The sequence below is a fragment of the Leiobunum rupestre genome, chromosome 1, assembly GCF_980474605.1.
Source record: "Leiobunum rupestre chromosome 1, qqLeiRupe1.1.hap1, whole genome shotgun sequence".
NCBI lineage: Eukaryota > Metazoa > Arthropoda > Arachnida > Opiliones > Sclerosomatidae > Leiobunum > Leiobunum rupestre.
This window is the reverse complement of record NC_143384.1, coordinates 2,529,449-2,552,721: the sequence shown is the minus strand read 5'-3', so window position 1 is coordinate 2,552,721 and position 23,273 is coordinate 2,529,449. Positions and strand designations below refer to the sequence as shown.

The 23,273-nt window shown below is 37.5% G+C and overlaps 1 protein-coding gene across 1 annotated transcript in view; it reads right to left on the bottom strand.

Annotated features, from left to right (window-relative positions):
* Positions 1 to 275: 275 nt before the first annotated feature.
* LOC149960401 (uncharacterized) overlaps positions 276 to 23,273 on the bottom strand; it is a 56,970-nt gene continuing 33,972 nt past the window's right edge. Inside the window, exon 2 of the mRNA XM_090179962.1 lies at positions 276 to 1,317. Within this exon, the coding sequence (XP_090036088.1) occupies positions 276 to 1,304 (1,029 nt within the window). The 5' untranslated portion in view covers positions 1,305 to 1,317. The remainder of the gene's footprint in view (positions 1,318 to 23,273) is intronic.

Below are 23,273 nucleotides of genomic sequence, written 5' to 3'. Positions count from 1 at the left end.
AATTGACAGCTAGGTCGTTGAATTCCAAAACTAGGGCAGACAGTGTAGCCATTTTGGTGTTCAGCTCTTCGATGTCGGTGGTATCCAAGATTTGAGAACATTGTTCCTGATTCATCAACCCCATTGTGGACAACGGGTACTCTACCGTTACGTCACTGTTTGAATCGTCTTGGGAATTGTCTTGTTTAATTACTTCTAAACGTCCATCATTGCTTGCACCCTTTGGAACTGGTGTTGGATTGGCTGCTTCGGGAGGTATCAACAGAGCTTTTATATTATCCAGAATTTTCATTTTCACTTGAGCGTCGACCGCGATTGCTGAGCATTTTCTGTTCAGAATGTCCATCAAGGGCATCTGTGTTAGCTCCATTCTTCAGAAGAATCTCTACAATCTGTTGATGACCAACTTCACAGGCCAAATGCAATGGTGTCTCTCCTCTCTTTGTAGCAAGATTGACACTAGCATTGTGTTGAATTAGCTGATTTGCTATGTCTTCATTACCATTTATGATGGCGTAGTGCAAAGGTGTGTACCCGTCCTTATTCTTTTCGTTTGGGTTGACCTTGTTTAGTATCAGGAGTCGTACCAGGTTTTCGTCATTTTTTCGCGCCGCCACGTGGAGTAGGCTATCACCATTGACCTTAATGTTTCCGTTGCCTCCTTTGTCGAACAGCAGAGTGACGATATCCTTGTGACCTTTCTTTGTAGCGAGATACAGCGGATTCCTCTCGTTATTGTTGCGTTCGTAGTTGACATACGCACCTTTCTTTAGTAATAACTGAACAATATCCCGATGACCTTTTTTCGTCGCTGCGGTCATCGGGCAGTAGAGACCATCCTGACATGTTTCGTGTAGCACCTTTCGCTTCAGAAGCGCCACGCATTCGTCGTAGTTCCCTTCACGCGCTGCGTGGTAGAGTCGAAGCCACAGCGGAAATTCCTTTTCAATCATCTCCACCATTTGAGCTCGATTGCATGCCTTAGCTACGTCCAGAGGTGTTTTATTTGTTGTATCCATAATTTCCAGACTAGCTCCGTTGTGAAGTAGAAGACGGACCACGTTTACGTGATTATTATGGATCGCCCACAGTAAAGGAGACCAAACATTGTAGTCCAGCGCATTTACTTTGGCTCCGTTTTCCAGGAGGGCCTTGCAAACGTCGTATTGACCTATTTGAGCCGCCCAATGAATGGGACTCCATCCGGATTCATCTGTCTCATTAATGTCGGCTCCATCTCGAATGAACTGCAGCACCTTATCCAGATCTTCTGGACCCTGTTTGATTATCTCTATCAAGCTCATCGTGAGTTTATTTCTAAAGAAAACAAACGGAGAACACTCATATTATAAAATGTTCATTATAGGTATAGAGCTAAGAATAGCTATTTTCAAAGCGCCAAATACGTTTCGCGACGGAAATGCTCTAATTAACACGACTGTTATTGTTACAACACATTGAAAAACAATTTATTTTATCCCTTCTTTAGCGAATTGAACAGAAATCTCACTTAAATATAAAATAAGTTAATGCAACCGAAAATATAGTTCACAAATAATCAGTACTAATTAAAATAAAATTTACACTGTCTCACCAATGAACATAAATTAAGTTACGCATTTACCTATCTAGGTTAAATTTATCCTGGCAGCTTGCATATCAATATAACTTTCTTGAAAATCAGACTAAATTTACCCCCCCAAACTTTACTTTAATATTTACCGATACAACCAAAAGTTTAAGTAAAATAATCCTGACCTTACCCAAAATATTTAACTAAATTTTGAATAAATATGAAATGCACAAAGCGAAAATACGAAAAACAGTAAGATGGACAAACCCCCAAATCTTGGGCTCGGATTTAAAAACATTTTATTGGGATAACGAGGCCGATAAATGTACCGTCGAATAGACATCGTTGAAATGTATAACCCTAATTAGGAAAATGTGGTGTACGACACTGCGGAATCAGCAACGACACTGTAGTGAAACCAATACACACAAATTCCTCGGATTGTGTGTAAAAACGACTTTATTGGAGAGCATGGTGCCATCTATTAATGGCACAGGAACCTAAATTCATCAAAGCGAAACACTAAAGTCGTCAGAGAACCATTGTAAAGCATTATAATTAATGAACTTTATACTCTAGTTATTGGACTTTAATCTAAATTATATATCCCATATAAAATATATTGTTAAAAAATACTATAATCTAAGATATTGTCAAATTTAAAACGAGCCCTCAACGAAAGGGGTACTGTTATGTCCCACCTTTTGGGTCAAAATGTAGCTTAAGTATCAAAATAGAATAACGAACTCCAAAAACTAGTGTAATCAATAATAAACTGACAAAATTCAACGATTACCAGTACACTATAGAGGTTTTTATTAAAAACAATTTAAAACCACGTTACATGTTTCGGCTTAACCACGTTAAAAATTAACCCATGTTAAAAATTACTACATTATAAATAACTATATTATAAATATAGTTTATTTATTTTATTAATTTTATGGTATCAAAAAATTAAAATAAACAAATTATAATATAATTAAAATAAATTTACCGTAAAAAAATAAATATACAAATTAAAAAATTAAATTAGAATTATAATATACTATAAAATAATAAGAATAGATATACTATAATATAAATAAAATAAATATGTAAAATAAAAAAATAATTATACAAAAAATTTAAAACTATTATTAAAATTGAAATATGCTATAAAATAATAAAAATAGATTAACTATAAAATAAAATAAATATACTAAAAATTAAACTATATATTATAAAAAATAATTAAATTTAATATACAATAAATAAATTAAATTTAATATACAATAAATAAATTAAATTTAATATACAATAAATAAATTAAATTTAATATACAATAAATAAATTAAATTTAATATACAATAAATAAATTAAATTTAATATACAATAAATAAATTAAATTTAATATACAATAAATAAATTAAATTTAATATACAATAAATAAATTTAATTTAATATACAATAAATAAATTTAATTTAATATACAATAAATAAATTTAATTTAATATACAATAAATAAATTAAATTTAATATACAATAAATAAATTAAATTTAATATACAATAAATAAATTAAATTTAATATACAATAAATAAATTTAATTTAATATACAATAAATAAATTAAATTTAATATACAATAAATAAATTAAATTTAATATACAATAAATAAATTAAAATTAATAAACTATAATTAAAATTAATAAACTATAATTAAAATTAATAAACTATAATTAAAATTAATAAACTATAATTAAAATTAATATACTATAATTAAAATTAATATACTATAATTAAAATTAATATACTATAATTAAAATTAATATACTATACTTAAAATTAATATACTATAATTAAAATTAATATACTATAATTAAAATTAATATACTATAATTAAAATTAATATACTATAATTAAAATTAATATACTATAATTAAAATTAATATACTATAATTAAAATTAATATACTATAATTAAAATTAATATACTATAATTAAAATTAATATACTATAATTAAAATTAATATACTATAATTAAAATTAATATACTATAATTCCAATTAATATACTATAATTCCAATTAATATACTATAATTCCAATTAATATACTATAATTCCAATTAATATACTATAATTCCAATTAATATACTATAATTCCAATTAATATACTATAATTCCAATTAATATACTATAATTCCAATTAATATACTATAATTCCAATTAATATACTATAATTCCAATTAATATACTATAATTCCAATTAATATACTATAATTCCAATTAATATACTATAATTCCAATTAATATACTATAATTCCAATTAATATACTATAATTCCAATTAATATACTATAATTCCAATTAATATACTATAATTCCAATTAATATACTATAATTCCAATTAATATACTATAATTCCAATTAATATACTATAATTCCAATTAATATACTATAATTCCAATTAATATACTATAATTCCAATTAATATACTATAATTCCAATTAATATACTATAATTCCAATTAATATACTATAATTCCAATTAATATACTATAATTCCAATTAATATACTATAATTCCAATTAATATACTATAATTCCAATTAATATACTATAATTCCAATTAATATACTATAATTCCAATTAATATACTATAATTCCAATTAATATACTATAATTCCAATTAATATACTATAATTCCAATTAATATACTATAATTCCAATTAATATACTATAATTCCAATTAATATACTATAATTCCAATTAATATACTATAATTCCAATTAATATACTATAATTCCAATTAATATACTATAATTCCAATTAATATACTATAATTCCAATTAATATACTATAATTCCAATTAATATACTATAAAAGTGGTGAATTTAGGCAGGATCCGGAAATGCACTCGAGACAAGAGCCTCATAATTCAGCTTGGGGTGGAGGGGGGGTTTGCATTTTCGCCTCGCAGCAAGAGGAGCCGGGTTGTAAAAACACGGAACAACTCCATCTTAGCTGCGTCGAGTTAGCAAGTTCTCTCCCCACTGGTTTAAGGGGTTTTCCCTAGAGCTCTTCGGTTTTTCCTTCCATAAAAACTTGTTGAGGTTAACGGTAATAGTCAGTGTATAAAACTGTTGGCTCGCGTGGCACGATGGGCTTTCCACCTCCCTCCTACGCATTGTAACCCGGCCACAAGGACGTATATATAGGGGGGGTTTAGGGGGTTCAAACCGCCCCCTTAGGACCCGATTCTTTTTTTGCGAAAGGAGCGCAACATGAAGAAATAAACAGCAAGACGTAAAAATTAATGGAAATATCCGCAACGCAGCACAGTGAAATATATTAATATATTAAATATATTAATAGGATCATTAATATTATCATTTTCTCGCAAATGTATTAAAAAACTTCGTTTGATACACGTGCGGAAGTGACATTGTCACTAATCCCGAGTCTAGCCAGTACTTTAAATATGAGTTATTGCCGGTTATTGCTTACGAAAAATTTTGTGCTCGCTGCGCTCGCGATTTTATCTAGTTGTCCATCCCCTTACACTTTCTATATCTACGTGCTTGCCCGGCCAACTGAATTAATGGCTTTAAAATTCGCTTGATGACCTGGGCCTAAGGTGGTGCATTGGGTATTAGCCTAGCAAAGCTGACCTTTACGGTTATAATTTTCACAAAACTTAGGACTGTCTACAACGCTAGATTCTGATCTGTCACTTATTTGAAAATTAACCCAAGCGATATTTTCCAGTGACATGGCTCTCAACGCCCCATCAGAAGGACACTGGTGGACAGAAACACTGCCGGCCCGTGGCAGGTTTAAGGGGGGAGCAATATCCGATTATAGCGCCCCACTTGTTGGCCCCTGAGGCGCCCCTATGGTAGGGCCGGCCCTGGAAAGAATCTTTAGGTGTTTTGCCTTTTACCGAAGGGCGATAGGAAACGCAACACGAAGGCATTTTGGGTATTTCAACAAAAATTATTGTTATGTAAGTACTTAAACTTAGAATCACAACCTTAAATCATAATTAGAAAAATGAATTAAAAATCTTACTTTAATCAAATACAATTCAGCGTAAACTAATCATCATGTTTTTGAATTTCCCACCGCGAAAATGGATTTAAAAGACAACCAATCTTAAATCCGACAAAGCTTAACTATTCAGATTAACTATTTTACAATAACCTATTTACTGAAGTATTTGAGGGGTTGCTTATGGAAATTGATCTTTAAATTGTAACCCAAGCATAAAATATCTATTTTTTCAATATTTAAATAACTTTCAGTAAAATGAACTCATTATAGTCTAGTTTAGCGCCATAGAAAACCATGTTTTTTTATATCGTAAAAGGTCCGGAGGTGGCGCTCCCCGTCGGCCGACGAAGACAATAACAAGATGTCACGGACATTTAAGTACACACAATCCCACTGATGTATTAACTTAATAAACCCAAAAGGAATATTATCGGAAAAGAATTATTCGAGATACCTGGTTTTGAATATAAGGTGGCGAAACGCGAACACTTTATGTAAATTAATTTTTAAAAAAACCAAGTTTTTCGAGTTACCTGGTTTTGGAAATAAGGTAGCGAACAAGTTTTTCGAATTACCTGGTTTTGGAAATAAGGTGGCGAAACGCGAACACGTTCATTTAAATTAATTTGTATAAAAACCAAGCGTTTCGAGTTACCTGGTTTTAAAAATAAGGTGGCGAAACGCGAACACGTTCATTTAAATTAATTTTTATAAAAACCAAGTTTTTCGAGTTACCTGGTTTTGGAAATAAGGTAGCGAACAAGTTTTTCGAATTAACTGGTTTTGGAAATAAGGTGGCTAAACGCGAACACGTTCATTTAAATTAATTTGTATAAAAACCAAGCGTTTCGAGTTACCTGGTTTTGGAAATAAGGTTGCGAAACGCGAACACGTTCATTTAAATTAATTTTTATAAAAACCAAGTTTTTAGAGTTACCTGGTTTTGGAAATAAGGTAGCGAAACGCGAACGAGTTAGATGGCACCTGTATCAATTGGCACGAAATTCAAATATGACAATAGTGCCTACGCGGGTGGTGGGGTTCATTTAATTGAAAATCGACCAAAAACACTACAGTGGGCAAATGCCCCACTTCTCGGGCTCCGATCCCAAAAATTACGAAAATCCCGTCGAGGCTATAATAGTGCCTACCGATTGAGATATCAATCGCCTTTGTACCACTAACGTACCGCGAGCAATCGTGTGTACGGCAGCTGGTCAAAAAAATATTTAGTGGCACACTTATGCTTAACTTCTGGGCATAACAAATATTTAGGGTCACACTTATTTTTTACGCGCCTGTTCATAATTTATTCTTATTGCAGGCAGGCTTTCAATGGAATGCGAATATAGCTTCAGCGCGTAAAGAATTCAGGTATGACGCGAAATGGCTAATTAACTCACTTAAAATTAACTTTTTCCAACGCGGCTGCAACCTAAGCTGGAATAGGCCTAGAAGTAACAAAACTGGTGATTTTTGATCAAATCTTACTTATCTACTTCCTGTCGTACGACGTGCGTAAAAAGGGCGTTAAACGTGCGTCAAACGTCACACTTATTGTTACTTCTGGGAACACGTTGAAAGCTCGGCGCGAACGGCCTTGAAAAATGCGAGAGGGAAACTGGCGTTTAGAACTCTATGGACACGCGGATTTACCATGTCGGAAGTTGCGGGGGTCCGTATACGCTGTCCAAAAAACCTCACTTAGAATTAAAATTAAGCAACGTAATTGCAAATCTAGGTTGAAGGGAAACCACAGCTATTCAAAAATATAACTCTCATGAAAATCGGACTTAAATTAAAGAACGTTATGTAGACTTTTAGGCGAAAATATAAAACCGCGAAAATTGGGGTCCCGTAAATTAACCAGGAAACTATACTTAAATTTAATATTTACTGATATAACTGAAGTTTTATATCCGCTGAATCCTAACCTAACCAAAAATTTTTTTTAACGTTATCGGACTTAATTTTAAATAAAATATCAACCACACAAAGCGAAACCACAAAAAATAGTAAATTGGGCATTTTCCCAACTTCTCGGGCTCCGATCCCAAAATTACGAAAATCCCGTCGAGGCTATAATAGAGGCCTGCGCCGATCTGATATGGGTCGGCGGCGGCGTTTGACCCAAAATATACCGGCGGCGGCGGCTTACGCCGGCGTTTAGGCCTACGGCGGCGGCGTCTTCGGCGAGGCCAAAATAACCGGCGGCGGCGGCGTACGACGGCGTTTGTATAAAATTTAGAGCTATTTCTTGTAGCGACAGTCCGGCTCTTGTAACCCAGCACGGGCGGTGGCGCACTGGGAGATGTTAGCTCCGTCCAAATGGTCCTATCTCCACCTCCGACTTCGGTCCGGTGTGGGCTAGTAACTGGGCTTCGGCCCAGGCTAACGGAGAGGGGCCGGGCAAACTGGCCGTCTCGGCGGATTGCGTTGCCTGCTGTGGGGCTGCGGGCCTCCGTATGAGGGCACGGCGCCCATCTCCCGGCCTTTTGGGGTTTCACGGGGATTTCCGGTGCCAGCTGTGCCGGGTTATGCGGTCTGCCGTGTGCTCGCCGTTCCCCTTTAGGCGCTCTTTCCAATGGGCTAGGCTCTCTACCTTTCTAGGTAGGGTGTCGGCTGGCGTTGCCAGAGCATCCGCTCTTATTCCCACTGCTGTGTGCGAAGTGGCGCGTTGGTCGGCCCATTGCTGCACCTTCTGCTGGGTTGAGCGGCTTGCGTCGAAGGTGCTACCGTCAGTAGTAGGGTTCTGCTACCCATGTTGGTTTTGTCAAATGTCCGGGAGTGTGGACGCTGGCGTAGGGCATTTGATGACGGACCTCCGGTGGTGTGGTTTAAATCTTACCGGTACACCGGGCTATAAATCTGATGCATGTCCAGTTTAAAAAACACGCGACCAGAAGGGTAAGGGCAAATACCAACTCGTACTAGTCCTTCCATGGACTAATTTATGTACTTCGCACAGAGACGCCCCTTTCCCGAATATTTGTTTCGGGCGATTGTTAAATATGCGCTCTAGCGGCGGAGTTAGGAACTAACAAACTGATGATAACCGGGGAAAAAGGAAAATTGGTGAGGGGAGGGAAAATACAAATGTAGCTCAGCAGCTGAAAAACACGTGGGACTGGCTTAATTTGTAAAACGTTTGTTTTAATGTGTTAATGTGTGAAGTACATTAATTAGTCCATGGTCCTTCCGAGGTAGACCACTTGCCTGACGCCAAACGACCTCCAAAATTATTCGCAGTTATGCCGGGTCGAAATTCGGTTGAAGGCTCGATATTGGCTTTTTATATTTTTGGTCGTGCTCCACGATAACGCACTGCAGTGGCGTAGACAAGGAGGGTTCTATGTCAACCCCCTGGGCCTAGCTTGACTATACTAAATTGACACCCCCTTCTCGACACCCATCTTAATATTAACATTCTTGGACCCACTTTGACGAAATTCTGGCTACGCCACTGACGCTCTGAGCCTTCCAATCAGAAATAAATCCGAGTTACGAATAATATCATTTTTGCTGCCGAAGGTTATCATCGCACGGTGAACAAACATATTGCTATTTTGATATGTTATTTTCCATTTAAATAGAATTTAAGATATTATGATGTGATTTTATAAACGTATTGGACGTCTAAAATGCAGTATATCAAATGCTTCATTTATTGAATTTCAAGTAAAAAATTATTATCAGTCTCGGATTTTCCATAGAGGTAACCTGCCCGATGGCGTGGATCCCATGGACCGTTCACGAAGTGGGCCTCCGTAAACATGGTAGCGTTATAGTTGTTAAAGCTGGGACCCTTAGTCTCCTAGCAACCAAAAAATATTAGACCCAGTCCGCCACTGATTATTATAATGCAATTTTAGAAAACATATCGATAAACCAAGCAACATTTAAATTTAAAGATAATTAAAATGTGGATAAGCCTTGGTTATATTAGTGACTCTCTCTATAGCCAAGATAGCAATGCTGGAATCTATTGACGCGAAGTGAAAATGCTATTACTCTGCGTCGACCGAAATCCGAAAACCAAAATTTGACGTTCGACGTCGTGTTCCAATGTAGTTATTTTCGCGTAAATGAAAACCAAGCTTAATATACCAAAAAAAGTCTATAAAGAAAAAAACGGCGGCGCGCCGTTCTTAGTATCGGCGGCGGCGGCGGCGGCGGCGGCGGCGGCGGCGTGCGCCGATTTCCGAACAATCGGCGGCGGCGCGTTCGGCGCGTTCAAAATTATCGGCGGCGGCGGCGTTTAACGGCGGCGCAGGCCTCTAATAGTGCCTACCGATTGAGATATCAATCGCCTTTGTACCACTAACGTACCGCGAGCAAACGTGTGTACGGCAACGGCGGCGGCGGCGGCGGCGGCGGCTACACAGTAGGTGATCGTAATACACACAAATCCCTAAGGATTGTGTGTAAAAACCCAACTTTTGATTCGCGCCAAAACATGGATTTGAAATTATTTGGGCAGGCCACCTGGAGCGAACGAAATGAGCGCGGGCAGTGGTTTTAGTCTGGGAGGGGATGTAGAAAGTAGCCATGGTTTAACAGTGTATAGCCTCCTGGACTAAGGCTTAACATTTCATTGACTGCCACAGTAGTGTATCAGGTAAAGATTGTTGTTTATCAAACTTCAATTAAATTCAATTTTAAATTCAATTCCATCTTAAATTAAATACAAACTTATATTAAAATTAAAAACGCAGCGAATTTTTTTTAATAAAAAGTAAAAAAAATGGCAAATATAATATTGAAATTATATATTAAAGCTAAGCGAAATCCTAAAAAGAAATTGAAGCGAGCTTTGAACACACCACGTGATAACAGTTCCATAATAAAAGCCGACTAGTGACTACCTTAACCATTAGGCTAAATAATGTCCTGCTTAGACGCCAAAAATTTACAATACGTAAAATCCTCCAGTGTCGAAAAAGGGTTCAAACATCTTTTTGCTTTTCCCTTCGCTATCCCCGTATTGATAGCGACGGTCACCTCGTCATTCGGACTTCGCGGCTCTAAAGGGCATTGTAACTGCGGACAATTTTGACAGCGCTAACAATGCCGGACTGTAATCCTTCCACATGGAGAGGTCGGGAGAGCGAGCTGACCCGTCGCTATCAATGGTGGGGTTTCGAGGGGGAAGTAAAAAGGATGTTTGAACCCTTTTTTGGCAAAGAGGGGTGAACCTAGGCCTTTAAATTAGCGAAAATAACGACCGTATAAAGACATTCAAACTAATACTTGATTTGTATAGTACTATTTATTCGATTGGTAATTGAATTTCGCATTTATTACGAAATACGATGAAGATAGAACAGAAAATAAACCACACACTCCGTAATAATTTATGCGCTGCAGAGGGAAGAAACAAACACGTTGCGAACCTGACTTTACCCACTTATCGCCGACTCTTCCTATGGAGAGATTTTTCACGTTCCCGCTTGCGCTTGACAACGCAAACTGGACGGATCCCGCGTGCCTGGCCACCTTTCATTTTCGCAATCACATACACACTCGTATACTTAAGTACACGATTCATTAAAATTGAATACGCTAAGCGAAAACCACGCCACAGATAAGCGCGTAATCTCAAATGTCGAACTACAACGAACACGACAAGGCTGGCTAACTCCACCAAATACCTATTGTTAAAAATAGCCAATAAAACTAGGACCCTACTTTAATTAGGCGTTAAATTAAAAAGCTGAAAATACTCACGAGTCAAAAAGATTACTTGTTAACCTTAAATCTTTCTTAAGATAACAGCAGTCGGAAGACAATTGAAATTATCAGCGCAACTCTTAAGCTTATTTTAGAAAAAAACGTCGACAAAATGAGAACCTCCACAATGAAACTTGTAAGCAACAGTCCCGTTTCGTCACTGCGACAGGGCTTCCACATTTGATGTCTAAAATTTCCCTCTGGCGATAATTTCATTTAATTAAAAATCTTTTTTATCCCATTTTTGGATTGGAAATACCCATTTTATCCCTCGCTATATTTTGGAGTTTAACTAATTTATATAAATATTCAGTTTAATTCTGAAACGAATTCCAAATATAAGGTTTTATTTTGAACAAAATTACTTACATTTGAATAATTTTACAAAAATATATCCTAAAAAGTCGCGAATGGATATGTAGATCATGACTTTCATTATTATCTAACGTATTGGAAATATTTTTTACACCTGTGACTCATACATTTTACATTTAGAGACTAGAGTACTACTACAACAGGCTATGTTATCAGAAATGCTAAAATATCCCTTTCTTTCCGTGCTAAGAACACTTTTCTTTCATTTCTGCGAGGGGCTAACACCGGATTACGCTTAGATTAGCACCGGCAAAGGCAGGGACTTCAAAGATTAAGCGTAATCCCATTAAAACAGTCAAAGGTACGGCTCTGTACACCGATTACGCGGAGTGATCAGCCACTCGCGAAATGCCGCTTTCCCTCACTTTTTCCGTATTCCCTCTTAAATTGCATTATTCCCTTTTAGCATTTTTGAAGGTTGAAAAATCCCGGAAAAGGGAAAAAATCCCCGAATGTGGAAGCACTGCACGGCGAAGAAATCCCTTTTCCGAGAGAAAAGGGGGGGGGGGGTCGAAATATTGAGAGAGAGATCTGGTGGATCCGTGGTTCTCTACGTTTCAGCGATCACGAGGCTGTTTAAGCATAGAGGAACTATCTCCTCTAGGGTTCAAGGTCCGTCGAGAAAAATACACTTTTGAGGACTATTAGTTACCGCTGCCAGTTAGGCAATCTGGCCGCCCGATGGGCTCCTTTTGAAAATTACAATTATATCGTTGTCAATGGTGCGTATTTTGAGTCTAAAAATGTTTTATTCTTGATTTCTTGCTAATCTATTTGGCGAGTGTTCGCTGGACCGCATATGATTATATGACACTAGATATGAAGCTACGAATTTAGATTTGCAAAGTGATAACTTTAAAGACGGTAATGCAAAAGTGGCATAATTACCAAAAGTGTGTCAATCGGACCTATTTCTTAATGAATGTTACGAGCGAAATACAAGTTGGGAGGGGAGATGGGAAGGTATGCCTTGGGGAGGGAAGGAAGTTAAAACCAGCTAATAACGCCTCGTAGTGAGGACCGGAGGAACTAAGTAGCACTGGTCAAAGTTAGTGTATTTTTTGATTTTTCGTCGTACTGTGAGCCATCTACCTACGATATAATACCATAGACTAAAAAAGATCCAGAAAGGCAACAATAAATAGTCTTTTATGTGGTCGATCTCGAGTCGAGCATTCAGTAAACCTTTAACATACGAAAGTACAGGGATTGTCACACTTTTGGTAATTATGGCACGTTTGGTAATGCTTATCAACGCTATGGATTTTGGCGAGCCGCCCTGTAACAACACATTAAAACAAAGATTTCGTAAGGTTTCATCTTTACATCTTTTTTCCGAGTTTTTTATAGTGTAGGTTAGCACAGGGCCGTCACCAGAGGGGGGGGGGGTGCAGGCGAGCCAGGCCCGCCCTGATATTCGATTGGCCGAACCTATGAATTTCAAAGAAAAATCTTTTTATGGTGTTTGGCCCTACCAAAAATTACAAGTGCCCTACGAATTAATTGTCTGATAATCTCAAAAACATTGTCTTAGTTATGGTTACGAGTATGAAATATATAACTATATATATTAACTACGCCATAGACGACCAGACTCACTACACTTTTACAATATACATACCATAGCTCGAGCCATCTACTAAAGACTAATTTCACAACATTATATTTGTTCAAATGCCTGCAAAGAAATCAGAAGATGACTAGAACGATTTTTACAATAGCGGAATAACCGTTAATTAGAACCGTAACTTTGACTTTACTAAAGCTTGGCGGAATCTGCCGGTAGCGGCCTCTATCGTTAATTTTGTATTTTAAAAAATTTACCTTCGTTAGGAATGAAGGATATTGTTAAAAGACAGCGTTACTGACTAATCTACCAATTTCAAATCCGCGTGTGATCTACCATTTCAAAAATCGTTCTAGTTACTTTGTGATTCCTACGACTGCCAGGTACGATTATCTCTCTCGCCCGTATACATACGTTCTGAAACGCCACACTCGGCGGCGCTGTTGTGGCTAAAATATACATTTTTGATAACGTATTTCCCACCTCTCGCTCTTTTTAACTTTAACTTTTAAATAAAAAACTGAGTTCGATTTAACTGTTACTTTTATTTTGACTTTAAGTTTTGCTAAAAAATTAGTTATACCCAGGGCAAATGAATAAAAGACGATTTTTAGCGTTTTTTCAACATTCTCAACTTTCTACCCTCAATATGCTCCGCCCCTTTGAAATAAATCGAATCGTCCCGGTATATCATTGGCTCCTTAAAACAGACGTGGGTTACGCTTTAAAATAATCAGCTATGCTAATACCAAAGTCACCACTACAGATCGCCACTCCCGTCGTGCTACCACGCAATTAATTAAACTGCCGTCACTTATATCTTATTAGTGCGGTCTTTGACTAACTAATCTCAACCACAAGAAATAATAACTGGTTTTGGGAAAGGCTAAAACGCAGCGACGGCGAGCGTCGACGCAAACTATTTGGTAAACCTTCAACGCCATTAGAATCCAAGAATAATACTTCTTCACCAGAATCAGAAGATATATTGAACAGGAGTTCACCCCTCGAAAACGGGAAAGGGAAACTTGTAGGAGTAAAGACGGAGTCTTATCCTGTACAAACTGCACTCCTACAGTTCGCCCTACACGTCTTTGGGGAGTCTATACCTCTCTTTTAATTAATATCGAATTTTACGACTGACCCGGTAGGACTTGGTACATTATTTTCGCCAAATCTCCGAATGTTTCACGGCTGGAAGCAAAATCCACGTTACTTTTTTACGGTCATTAAGATAAATATTGGTTTAAAAATTTTAAATTTGAATTCTTAAGGTACGCGCATTTTAGAACGTGCATATCTCGGCAAACATTCAGCCGAAGGTTTGTACTCGGAAGGAGTACTTGGAATTTCCGTCGTCTTGAAAGGTTCCCCGTAGAGACCTCGGAACTAACTGATAACTCGCTTGTTCCGATTAAACACTTCAACCACATTCTCCGAAATGCTTTGGATAGACTGTTTTTGTTGCGATAAAATGTCCCAGCGAAATAAAACTGTTGTTGGCATCGCTGTAGAGGTATGTGGAATCTTTCGTGACCACATGAAATATAATTGCAAATAAATGAATCAAAATAAAATTAAAAAATTATCAATTTCCAAATTCCATTTCCCCTTTCCATAAAAACTTGCCGAGGTTAACGGTATAATAGTACGTGTAGGGAGCTGACGGTCAGCTCGCGTGGCTTGAAGGGCCTGCCACCACCCTCCTACGTAATATAACCCGGCCACTGGTCAAAAGGCCTTATAAGTCGCTAGATGACTATGCCAGTAGTGGGGCCTATAGGGTATTAGCTTAGCTGATTATTAACTCCTTCAAAAACCCGTGCTACGATTACCAGGAGTCAAAGCTATATCGCCACGGCACTTAATAAATTAATGCTTGTTTTTTAGTCTTCTATACCTGTGAAACTGAATTATGTAATTTACTGGAATATATGTACAATCGAGAGCAGTGTTTTTGGGAAATGAACACTCTAGTAATTTTTTCCGGTTCTAAGATACAATAAAAACCGGTATTAATTACAGTTTCACAACCTGTAAATTAATCTTACTGGAACTCACTGCAATATTTACTGAAGCTTCCGGTGTTTTGAATAAACGGGTGGACCTGTGATAGTTACAGGTTCCATATACAAACCTAAAACCCGTAATAAATACAGTTTGAAACCTGCTAAACAATCTTACTGTAATCCACTGCAATATATACTGAAGCTTCCAGTGTTTTGAATAAACGGGCGCACCTGTGATTTTTACAGGTTCGATTTCCATGACTAAAACCCGTCATAAATACAGTTTGACAACCTGTAAAGCAATCTTTCTGGAATTTCCTGCAATATGTATCGAAGAAACCAGTGTTTCGTAAAAACATGTAACTCCTGCTATTCTTTCATGTTAACACTACAGAAAAACTGTAGATTTTATAGCACTTTCCTGAATAAATAGTTTACAAGACGTTTCTGTATTATTTTCCAGTTAAAACTACGATTTTTTTCTCTCAGTGTACACGTAGAGCTCGGGGTTAGTGATTAATCCCAACCCCGATCTCTTCCGAAACGTTTTCTGGCTGAACTTAATAATTATCTTTAAAATCACTCGAAATCTCGATGTTCTAATATATCAAACTGCACTGTTAAAATAATTCGTTCAGAAGACGTTCTACTTAGAACAGTCTGTTCAAAAATGAACGATAGCGTTCTAAAGGTATGTAACAGAGACCGGTGTGTTCAAGATATTTTATTTCGTTCAAATAAGAACGAATGCTCTTTCGTCCTCTGGACGAGATCGTTCCCCTTAGTACAGGTTTTACACGCAATCCTATGGATTTCTTTTGTATTGGTTTCATTTGTTTATTGGAAGAATAAATTTTTGTGCACTTTTAAATATCAGTTGTTTTTACTCATTGTTCTAACTTACAGGTAGAAGAGTATAACATTTTTTCAACTAAAAGTCATAAACACTAAATTTAATTTAAAGTAATATTGAAAATATTAGTAGTTCCGTGTTGAAGGTGATCCTTCTAATAACCCAAATTCTCATTTTGTCGACGCTTTTTCCAAAATAAGCTCAAAAATTGCTCTACAATTTCTATTTAATTTGTCTTCGACTGTTGCTGTTATCTTAAGATAGATTGAGGGTTAACAAATCTTTTTGTTTCGTGAGTATTTTCAATAGGCTTCCGTTTCGCCATGGCAACTGGAATTGTTCTGAGAACTCAATTACGGGATTTAACATGGGAAAATCTTTAATTTAATGGTTAATAATTAAATTAAATTTTAAAATTTGGCTCTTAAGAAAACTGAATTATTGGTCAAAAACAGGCGATATTGGGTTAATGCGACCATTATTTTGTAAAAACGAATGAACTGAGAAATATTTCGATAGATGTGATCATAAGACTATCAAGGCCCCGTAAGTTGGTATTGGACATAAAGGCGCGTGTATTCAGCACTAAGCGCGGGTCGCGGTTGTAAACATTAGAGAATCTACGCTACCTGGCGGAGAACAAGAGCACATCCAGCTAACCCCCTGACCCCAACCACCTTTACTGCCTCTTGCCCTCCGATAGCGTGCACTGGTGGATTTGCGCATAAGTTAAAAATTGACATCACCCGCTGAATTAATATAGCCAGGTTGTGATAAAATAAATCTACGATATATTTCCGAAAGAGTGTGTGTGTAATTGTGTCTGTCCCGCTGTATGCGTCGTCAATACGGACTCTAGAACAACCAAATTGACGAAATGCCTTCAAGGTGTGGAAAGTCAGCGATTTCCGCTATTTTCACGTTTCTCTAATCCTCGGGTCCGCGGGCCACCGTAACATTATGTTTTTACACCAGAAAGTATATATATATATTTATATATATATATACATATTGTCATTTGTTTGATATAAATAGTGTGCTGTGTAGTATATTGTAGTTGATTTGTGAATATTATATTATAATAAGCAGTAGATTATTATTATTATTATTATTATTAAAATTGGAAATTAGATCATTGTTATTATTAGTGCCGCAAAGTGCAAATCAATAAAGTGCAGAGCCGCAAAGTGCAGAGCCACAAAGTGCAGAGCCGCAAAGTGCATAACCGCAAAGTGCATAGCCGCAAAGTGCATAGCCGCAAAGTGCATAGCCGGGGTTGGGAGAGCTATGCCTACGTTCGTTACCGACTGAAAAAAAAAAAACAGGCCTCTTCGGGAAAACTGAATGCTTGGTTAATGTGATGTTTAGTTAAAGAAGTGCATGATGTATCATTGCGAGGTCTCGACTTTAATTAAAGTGTAAATCGAGTGCCTTTGAAAATAATTCGTGATTACCTTTACGCCCTAATTATCATTCGGGAGACAAAATACCTCTGAATTTAAAAGCTGAATCTCAATACTGGAATGGTTAGATAAACTAACAAGTAAGTTAATACCTATCGAATGTTACCAGAATTAAAAATTTATGAAGTGTTATTGAAGAATATTCACCGTTGATAAAATATCTTCTGGTTGATTGCTTTTCTCGGTAGTAAAATTAACATTTATTATAATTTCTGCGCTCGAGAAACTGATCTAGTCATATTCATTCTTCCGATCAAAGATTTTAGATGGATTGATGGAAATTCGTGAACTCTCAGAGGGTGGTTATGGCTTAAGTCGTTGAAGGTGCTTCCACTCCCGCACTACTAGCCACGATCCGTCCCATTTTAAAAATGGAACTGAAAAGCTCGATCCAAAGTGGAAGAAGTTTGGCTAATTATAACAATTTTGTTTTAAATTTGGCATTAGTGGTTTGTTACCACGGTTTCCTTCTTCTTCGGTATTAATTTCTGGAAATTCCGATTGAAACACTTCGAGCTCACATTAACGAATAATATCGGACACCCAGTTTTCAAAAGCGGCTCCGGTTCCACTTTCTCCGTGTAAAACATTCCAGATTCTTGGCTCCGGCGTGGCTAGATCATCAACGTTAAGCGCTTAAAGAGAAGAAATTCTTCTTGGAAGCCATATTTTCCTAACTACAAATATCATTTCTCTTTTGGAAATGACAATTTTACCTTCACTTTGCGAAACAGGCAAAATAGCTTATAGAAGTTTTTCCAAATCGTTCAATGATTCACTTTGGATAACTTGACCAATAGAATGAAGAAATAACTTTCTGGTTCTAACCTTTTCGGTTTTTAGATTACGCCTACTTGCGATGAGTTTCATGGTATGCGCAACGTCGCATCTAGTGTAACAAGCCGGCAATATAACGTACGACTTAGTAGAAATCCAAATATCCGAGTTACGCGAGAAATAAACGGAAAGTGACCCCGGCAAATAGCGAAGGCTTTACTCACTGTGTAAAAAAGGGCTTGGAACATATCCGTCACGCACTCCTTTGGTGTCATTGCTCCCGAATTAATCCACATTTGCAACCAAAGATAAATAGACGTCGAATCATGTGCCTCTGATAACTGTTGAGTTACCCCGTATCGCTTCTTACTGGACAGATCATTCACCGTGGCTTCACAAAGAAATATATGTCCCCTTTTTCCACTTAATCTGCGCGATTGTTTTACATCAGAGCCAGTGGCGTCGATTGAAAGTTCGCAATCTGTTGGCCTGTTTTCGCCATACGCTTTATAAACGTGTAATTGCGTAATGACCCAATAAATAGCCCGAAATTTAAAAAAGTCTAAATCTCTAATAATCCCCTGAGAAATAGATACGGACATCATTTTACAAACAGCATTGAATGGATTATCATGTAGGTGGAGTGATTTGAAATGCTGATCTTTAGCTACTTTTAAAGCTTTGGCCGATGGAATGAAACCAGGCTCGTTATCACCTAGTTCCATCATTTCGCCAGTTGGCCATTTCAAATCTTATCATGCTCGGGATTTGTGGCTTTCAACCATTGTGTCGAAAGATTCTCTTTTTCCAGACAAATCTCTTTATTTTCCCTTTGGATGAGATTAACTTAAACGACCTCTCAGCATGCACGAATTGTTGCGTAGACATCACCTGCTTCTTGAATTCGCGCTCGATTAAAAGAAAAAAATATTTTTGAACTGTGTGCGTCCACACATCATGCTGAAATATGACGTATCGACGATATGTTCTCCATTTATAATTTTCCCAACATCTATACAACGTTTCTTTTGGTGAAATTTTCGAATAGTCGTCCGTGTATTTGCCAATGAACAACGAATTGAGTTTGAAACATCACTGGAAGATTCACTTGAAGGGATCTTTCTCGCAAACTTAGTTCAGATTCTGGAGACGATGCTTCCCTTTTCGTCACCAATTTGTTGATCAATTCCCAAGGCTTTGCGCAATTCTACATCCGTTTCTTTCACCTTTTTCATTACAAATGAGTACAAGCCGAGCTTTGACATATATGCAAGACCACCTATTTCCGCACTCGCGTCTTTCCATACAGGAAATGATTTGCCCGTGACACTTTTGTGATGATCAATTTCTTTTTTAAATTTAGTATTTGGCCTTAATCGCGTTAATTCAACTTAATCGAAAAATTCAGAAAATAAATTGTTAAGTAAAATTACGGTATAAGGGGCTGAGACCGTCTCTGACAAAATTCTGTTCCAAATAATGTTTTTGGGGAATTATCGATAATTTACCAGCGGAAATATCACGTGATCCTAAAGTGCAAAAACCGGGACACGCGTTTGGTTTCAGTTTAGTGATAAAACGGAGATATTTTAAATAGTAGGCTTAAAGTCGTTAAAAGTATCGTTTTTAAAACAAAATTAAGGTCGTATTATTAATTTGCGGGAATCTCGTACCCCACCACCCTCCACCAGTTTGTAGCTTTCCTTGTTTTAAAGCTCCACAGCGGTTCCTAGGAATATGAAAACTCGGTACCCTGGAATAGAAAAGTGTATTCCCCCACTACGAGCTCGTCTGTCTCTCTCTATGGCAACGCAGCGCGAGCCAGAATCGCGGACATACGAGTTTAGCGCCACCTTTTCTACATGTTTTTAAAAAATTCGTCTGCTAGTTTTCGAATATTAAAATTCATTGTGTCTATGCCTACTAAAAACACGGGACTAGAAATACGTGAATAGAAAAACTAGTAGACGAAAAGCCGACTAAAAGTGTAAAGATTCTACGATAGATGGCGATACTTGTTATGTCCGTGAATTTTTTACTGCCCCGGCTAAAAGGGGAGACGACCACTCCAGGTTTACTTGATCCTCCTAGGCGGTTCCATTTTCGACCACCCTGTGTTTTGACACCAGCCCACGAAACGGGGCTTTACTCGCGTTAAGTTTCAAATATCCATTTTCAACAATATCAAAAAAAAAAACTTTTGGATTTTCCATATAACCCTATCTCCAAAGGAATTCGGAGCCGAAACGGGTCTAGGTGGTGCGGCGATTCCAAAGCGAAGGAGGGGTCCAAATACGAGAAACGTCTTAAGCACCAGCATCCTTAGTGCATTCAATAAACAACTTGCGGGGACGTGACTTCCAAGAGCGTCACCGCGAAATGCATCATTTAGGTTAATCTAGCTCCCGGGCTTCATTTTAAAAATTCACAAATGACAAAATTTTAAAATACATTTTCAATTCGTTAACTGGAATGGTGCGTAATAATTTATCTGTGGTGCATAATGGTGCGTTTGAATGGCACCCTTTTTAGGTGGATAGATCAAATTTAGTATCTTAAATAAACCTATGATGACCATGGTGCGTATTAATTTATCCATGGTGCTTAATGGTGCGCAATGGGTGCGTTTGAATGGCACCATTTTCGTGGCGAAGAGTGAAATGATTGACTGGGGTTAATCTGCTCCTTAGTATTTAGTATTTAAGTAAATTCTCTAGAGATAATGGTGCGTAATCTTTCGACTGTGGTGCTTAATGGTGCGCAATGGGTGCGTTTGAATGGCACCATTTTCGTGGCGAAGAGTGAAATGATTGACTAGGGTTAATCTGCTCCCCAGTATTTAGTATTTAAGTAAATTCTCTAGAGATAATGGTGCGTAATCTTTCGACTGTGGTGCTTAATGGTGCGCAATGGGTGCGTTTGAATGGCACCATTTTCGTGGCGAAGAGTGAAATGATTGACTGGGGTTAATCTGCTCCCCAGTATTTAGTATTTAAGTAAATTCTCTAGAGATAATGGTGCGTAATCTTTCGACTGTGGTGCTTAATGGTGCGCAATGGGTGCGTTTGAATGGCACCATTTTCGTGGCGAAGAGTGAAATGATTGACTGGGGTTAATCTGCTCCCCAGTATTTAGTATTTAAGTAAATTCTCTAGAGATAATGGTGCATAATCTTTCGACTGTGGTGCTTAATGGTGCGCAATGGGTGCGTTTGAATGGCACCATTTTCGTGGCGAAGAGTGAAATGATTGACTGGGGTTAATCTGCTCCCCAGTATTTAGTATTTAAGTAAATTCTCTAGAGATAATGGTGCGTAATCTTTCGACTGTGGTGCTTAATGGTGCGCAATGGGTGCGTTTGAATGGCACCATTTTCGTGGCGAAGAGTGAAATGATTGACTGGGGTTAATCTGCTCCCCAGTATTTAGTATTTAAGTAAATTCTCTAGAGATAATGGTGCGTAATCTTTCGACTGTGGTGCTTAATGGTGCGCAATGGGTGCGTTTGAATGGCACCATTTTCGTGGCGAAGAGTGAAATGATTGACTAGGGTTAATCTGCTCCCCAGTATTTAATATTTAAGTAAATTCTCTAGAGATAATGGTGCGTAATCTTTCGACTGTGGTGCTTAATGGTGCGCAATGGGTGCGTTTGAATGGCACCATTTTCGTGGCGAAGAGTGAAATGATTGACTGGGGTTAATCTGCTCCCCAGTATTTAGTATTTAAGTAAATTCTCTAGAGATAATGTCGCATAATCTTTCGACTGTGGTGCTTAATGGTGCGCAATGGGTGCGTTTGAATGGCACCATTTTCGTGGCGAAGAGTGAAATGATTGACTGGGGTTAATCTGCTCCCCAGTATTTAGTATTTAAGTAAATTCTCTAGAGATAATGGTGCGTAATCTTTCGACTGTGGTGCTTAATGGTGCGCAATGGGTGCGTTTGAATGGCACCATTTTCGTGGCGAAGAGTGAAATGATTGACTGGGGTTAATCTGCTCCCCAGTATTTAGTATTTAAGTAAATTCTCTAGAGATAATGGCGCGTAATCTTTCGACTGTGGTGCATAATGGTGCGAAATGGGTGCGTTTGAATGGCACCATTTTCGTGGCGAAGAGTGAAATGATTGACTGGGGTTAATCTGCTCCCCCCTATTTAGTATTTAAGTAAATTCTTTAGAGATAATGGTGCGTAATCTTTCGACTGTGGTGCTTAATGGTGCGCAATGGGTGCGTTTGAATGGCACCATTTTCGTGGCGAAGAGTGAAATGATTGACTGGGGTTAATCTGCTCCCCAGTATTTAGTATTTAAGTAAATTCTCTAGAGATAATGGTGCGTAATCTTTCGACTGTGGTGCATAATGGTGCGCAATGGGTGCGTTTGAATGGCACCATTTTCGTGGCGAAGAGTGAAATGATTGACTGGGGTTAATCTGCTCCCCAGTATTTAGTATTTAAGTACATTCTCTAGAGATAATGGTGCGTAATCTTTCGACTGTGGTGCTTAATGGTGCGCAATGGGTGCGTTTGAATGGCACCATTTTCGTGGCGAAGAGTGAAATGATTGACTGGGGTTAATCTGCTCCTCAGTATTTAGTATTTAAGTAAATTTTCTAGAGATAATGGTGCGTAATCTTTCGACTGTGGTGCATAATGGTGCGCAATGGGTGCGTTTGAATGGCACCATTTTCGTGGCGAAGAGTGAAATGATTGACTGGGGTTAATCTGCTCCCCAGTATTTAGTATTTAAGTACATTCTCTAGAGATAATGGTGCGTAATCTTTCGACTGTGGTGCTTAATGGTGCGCAATGGGTGCGTTTGAATGGCACCATTTTCGTGGCGAAGAGTGAAATGATTGACTGGGGTTAATCTGCTCCTCAGTATTTAGTATTTAAGTAA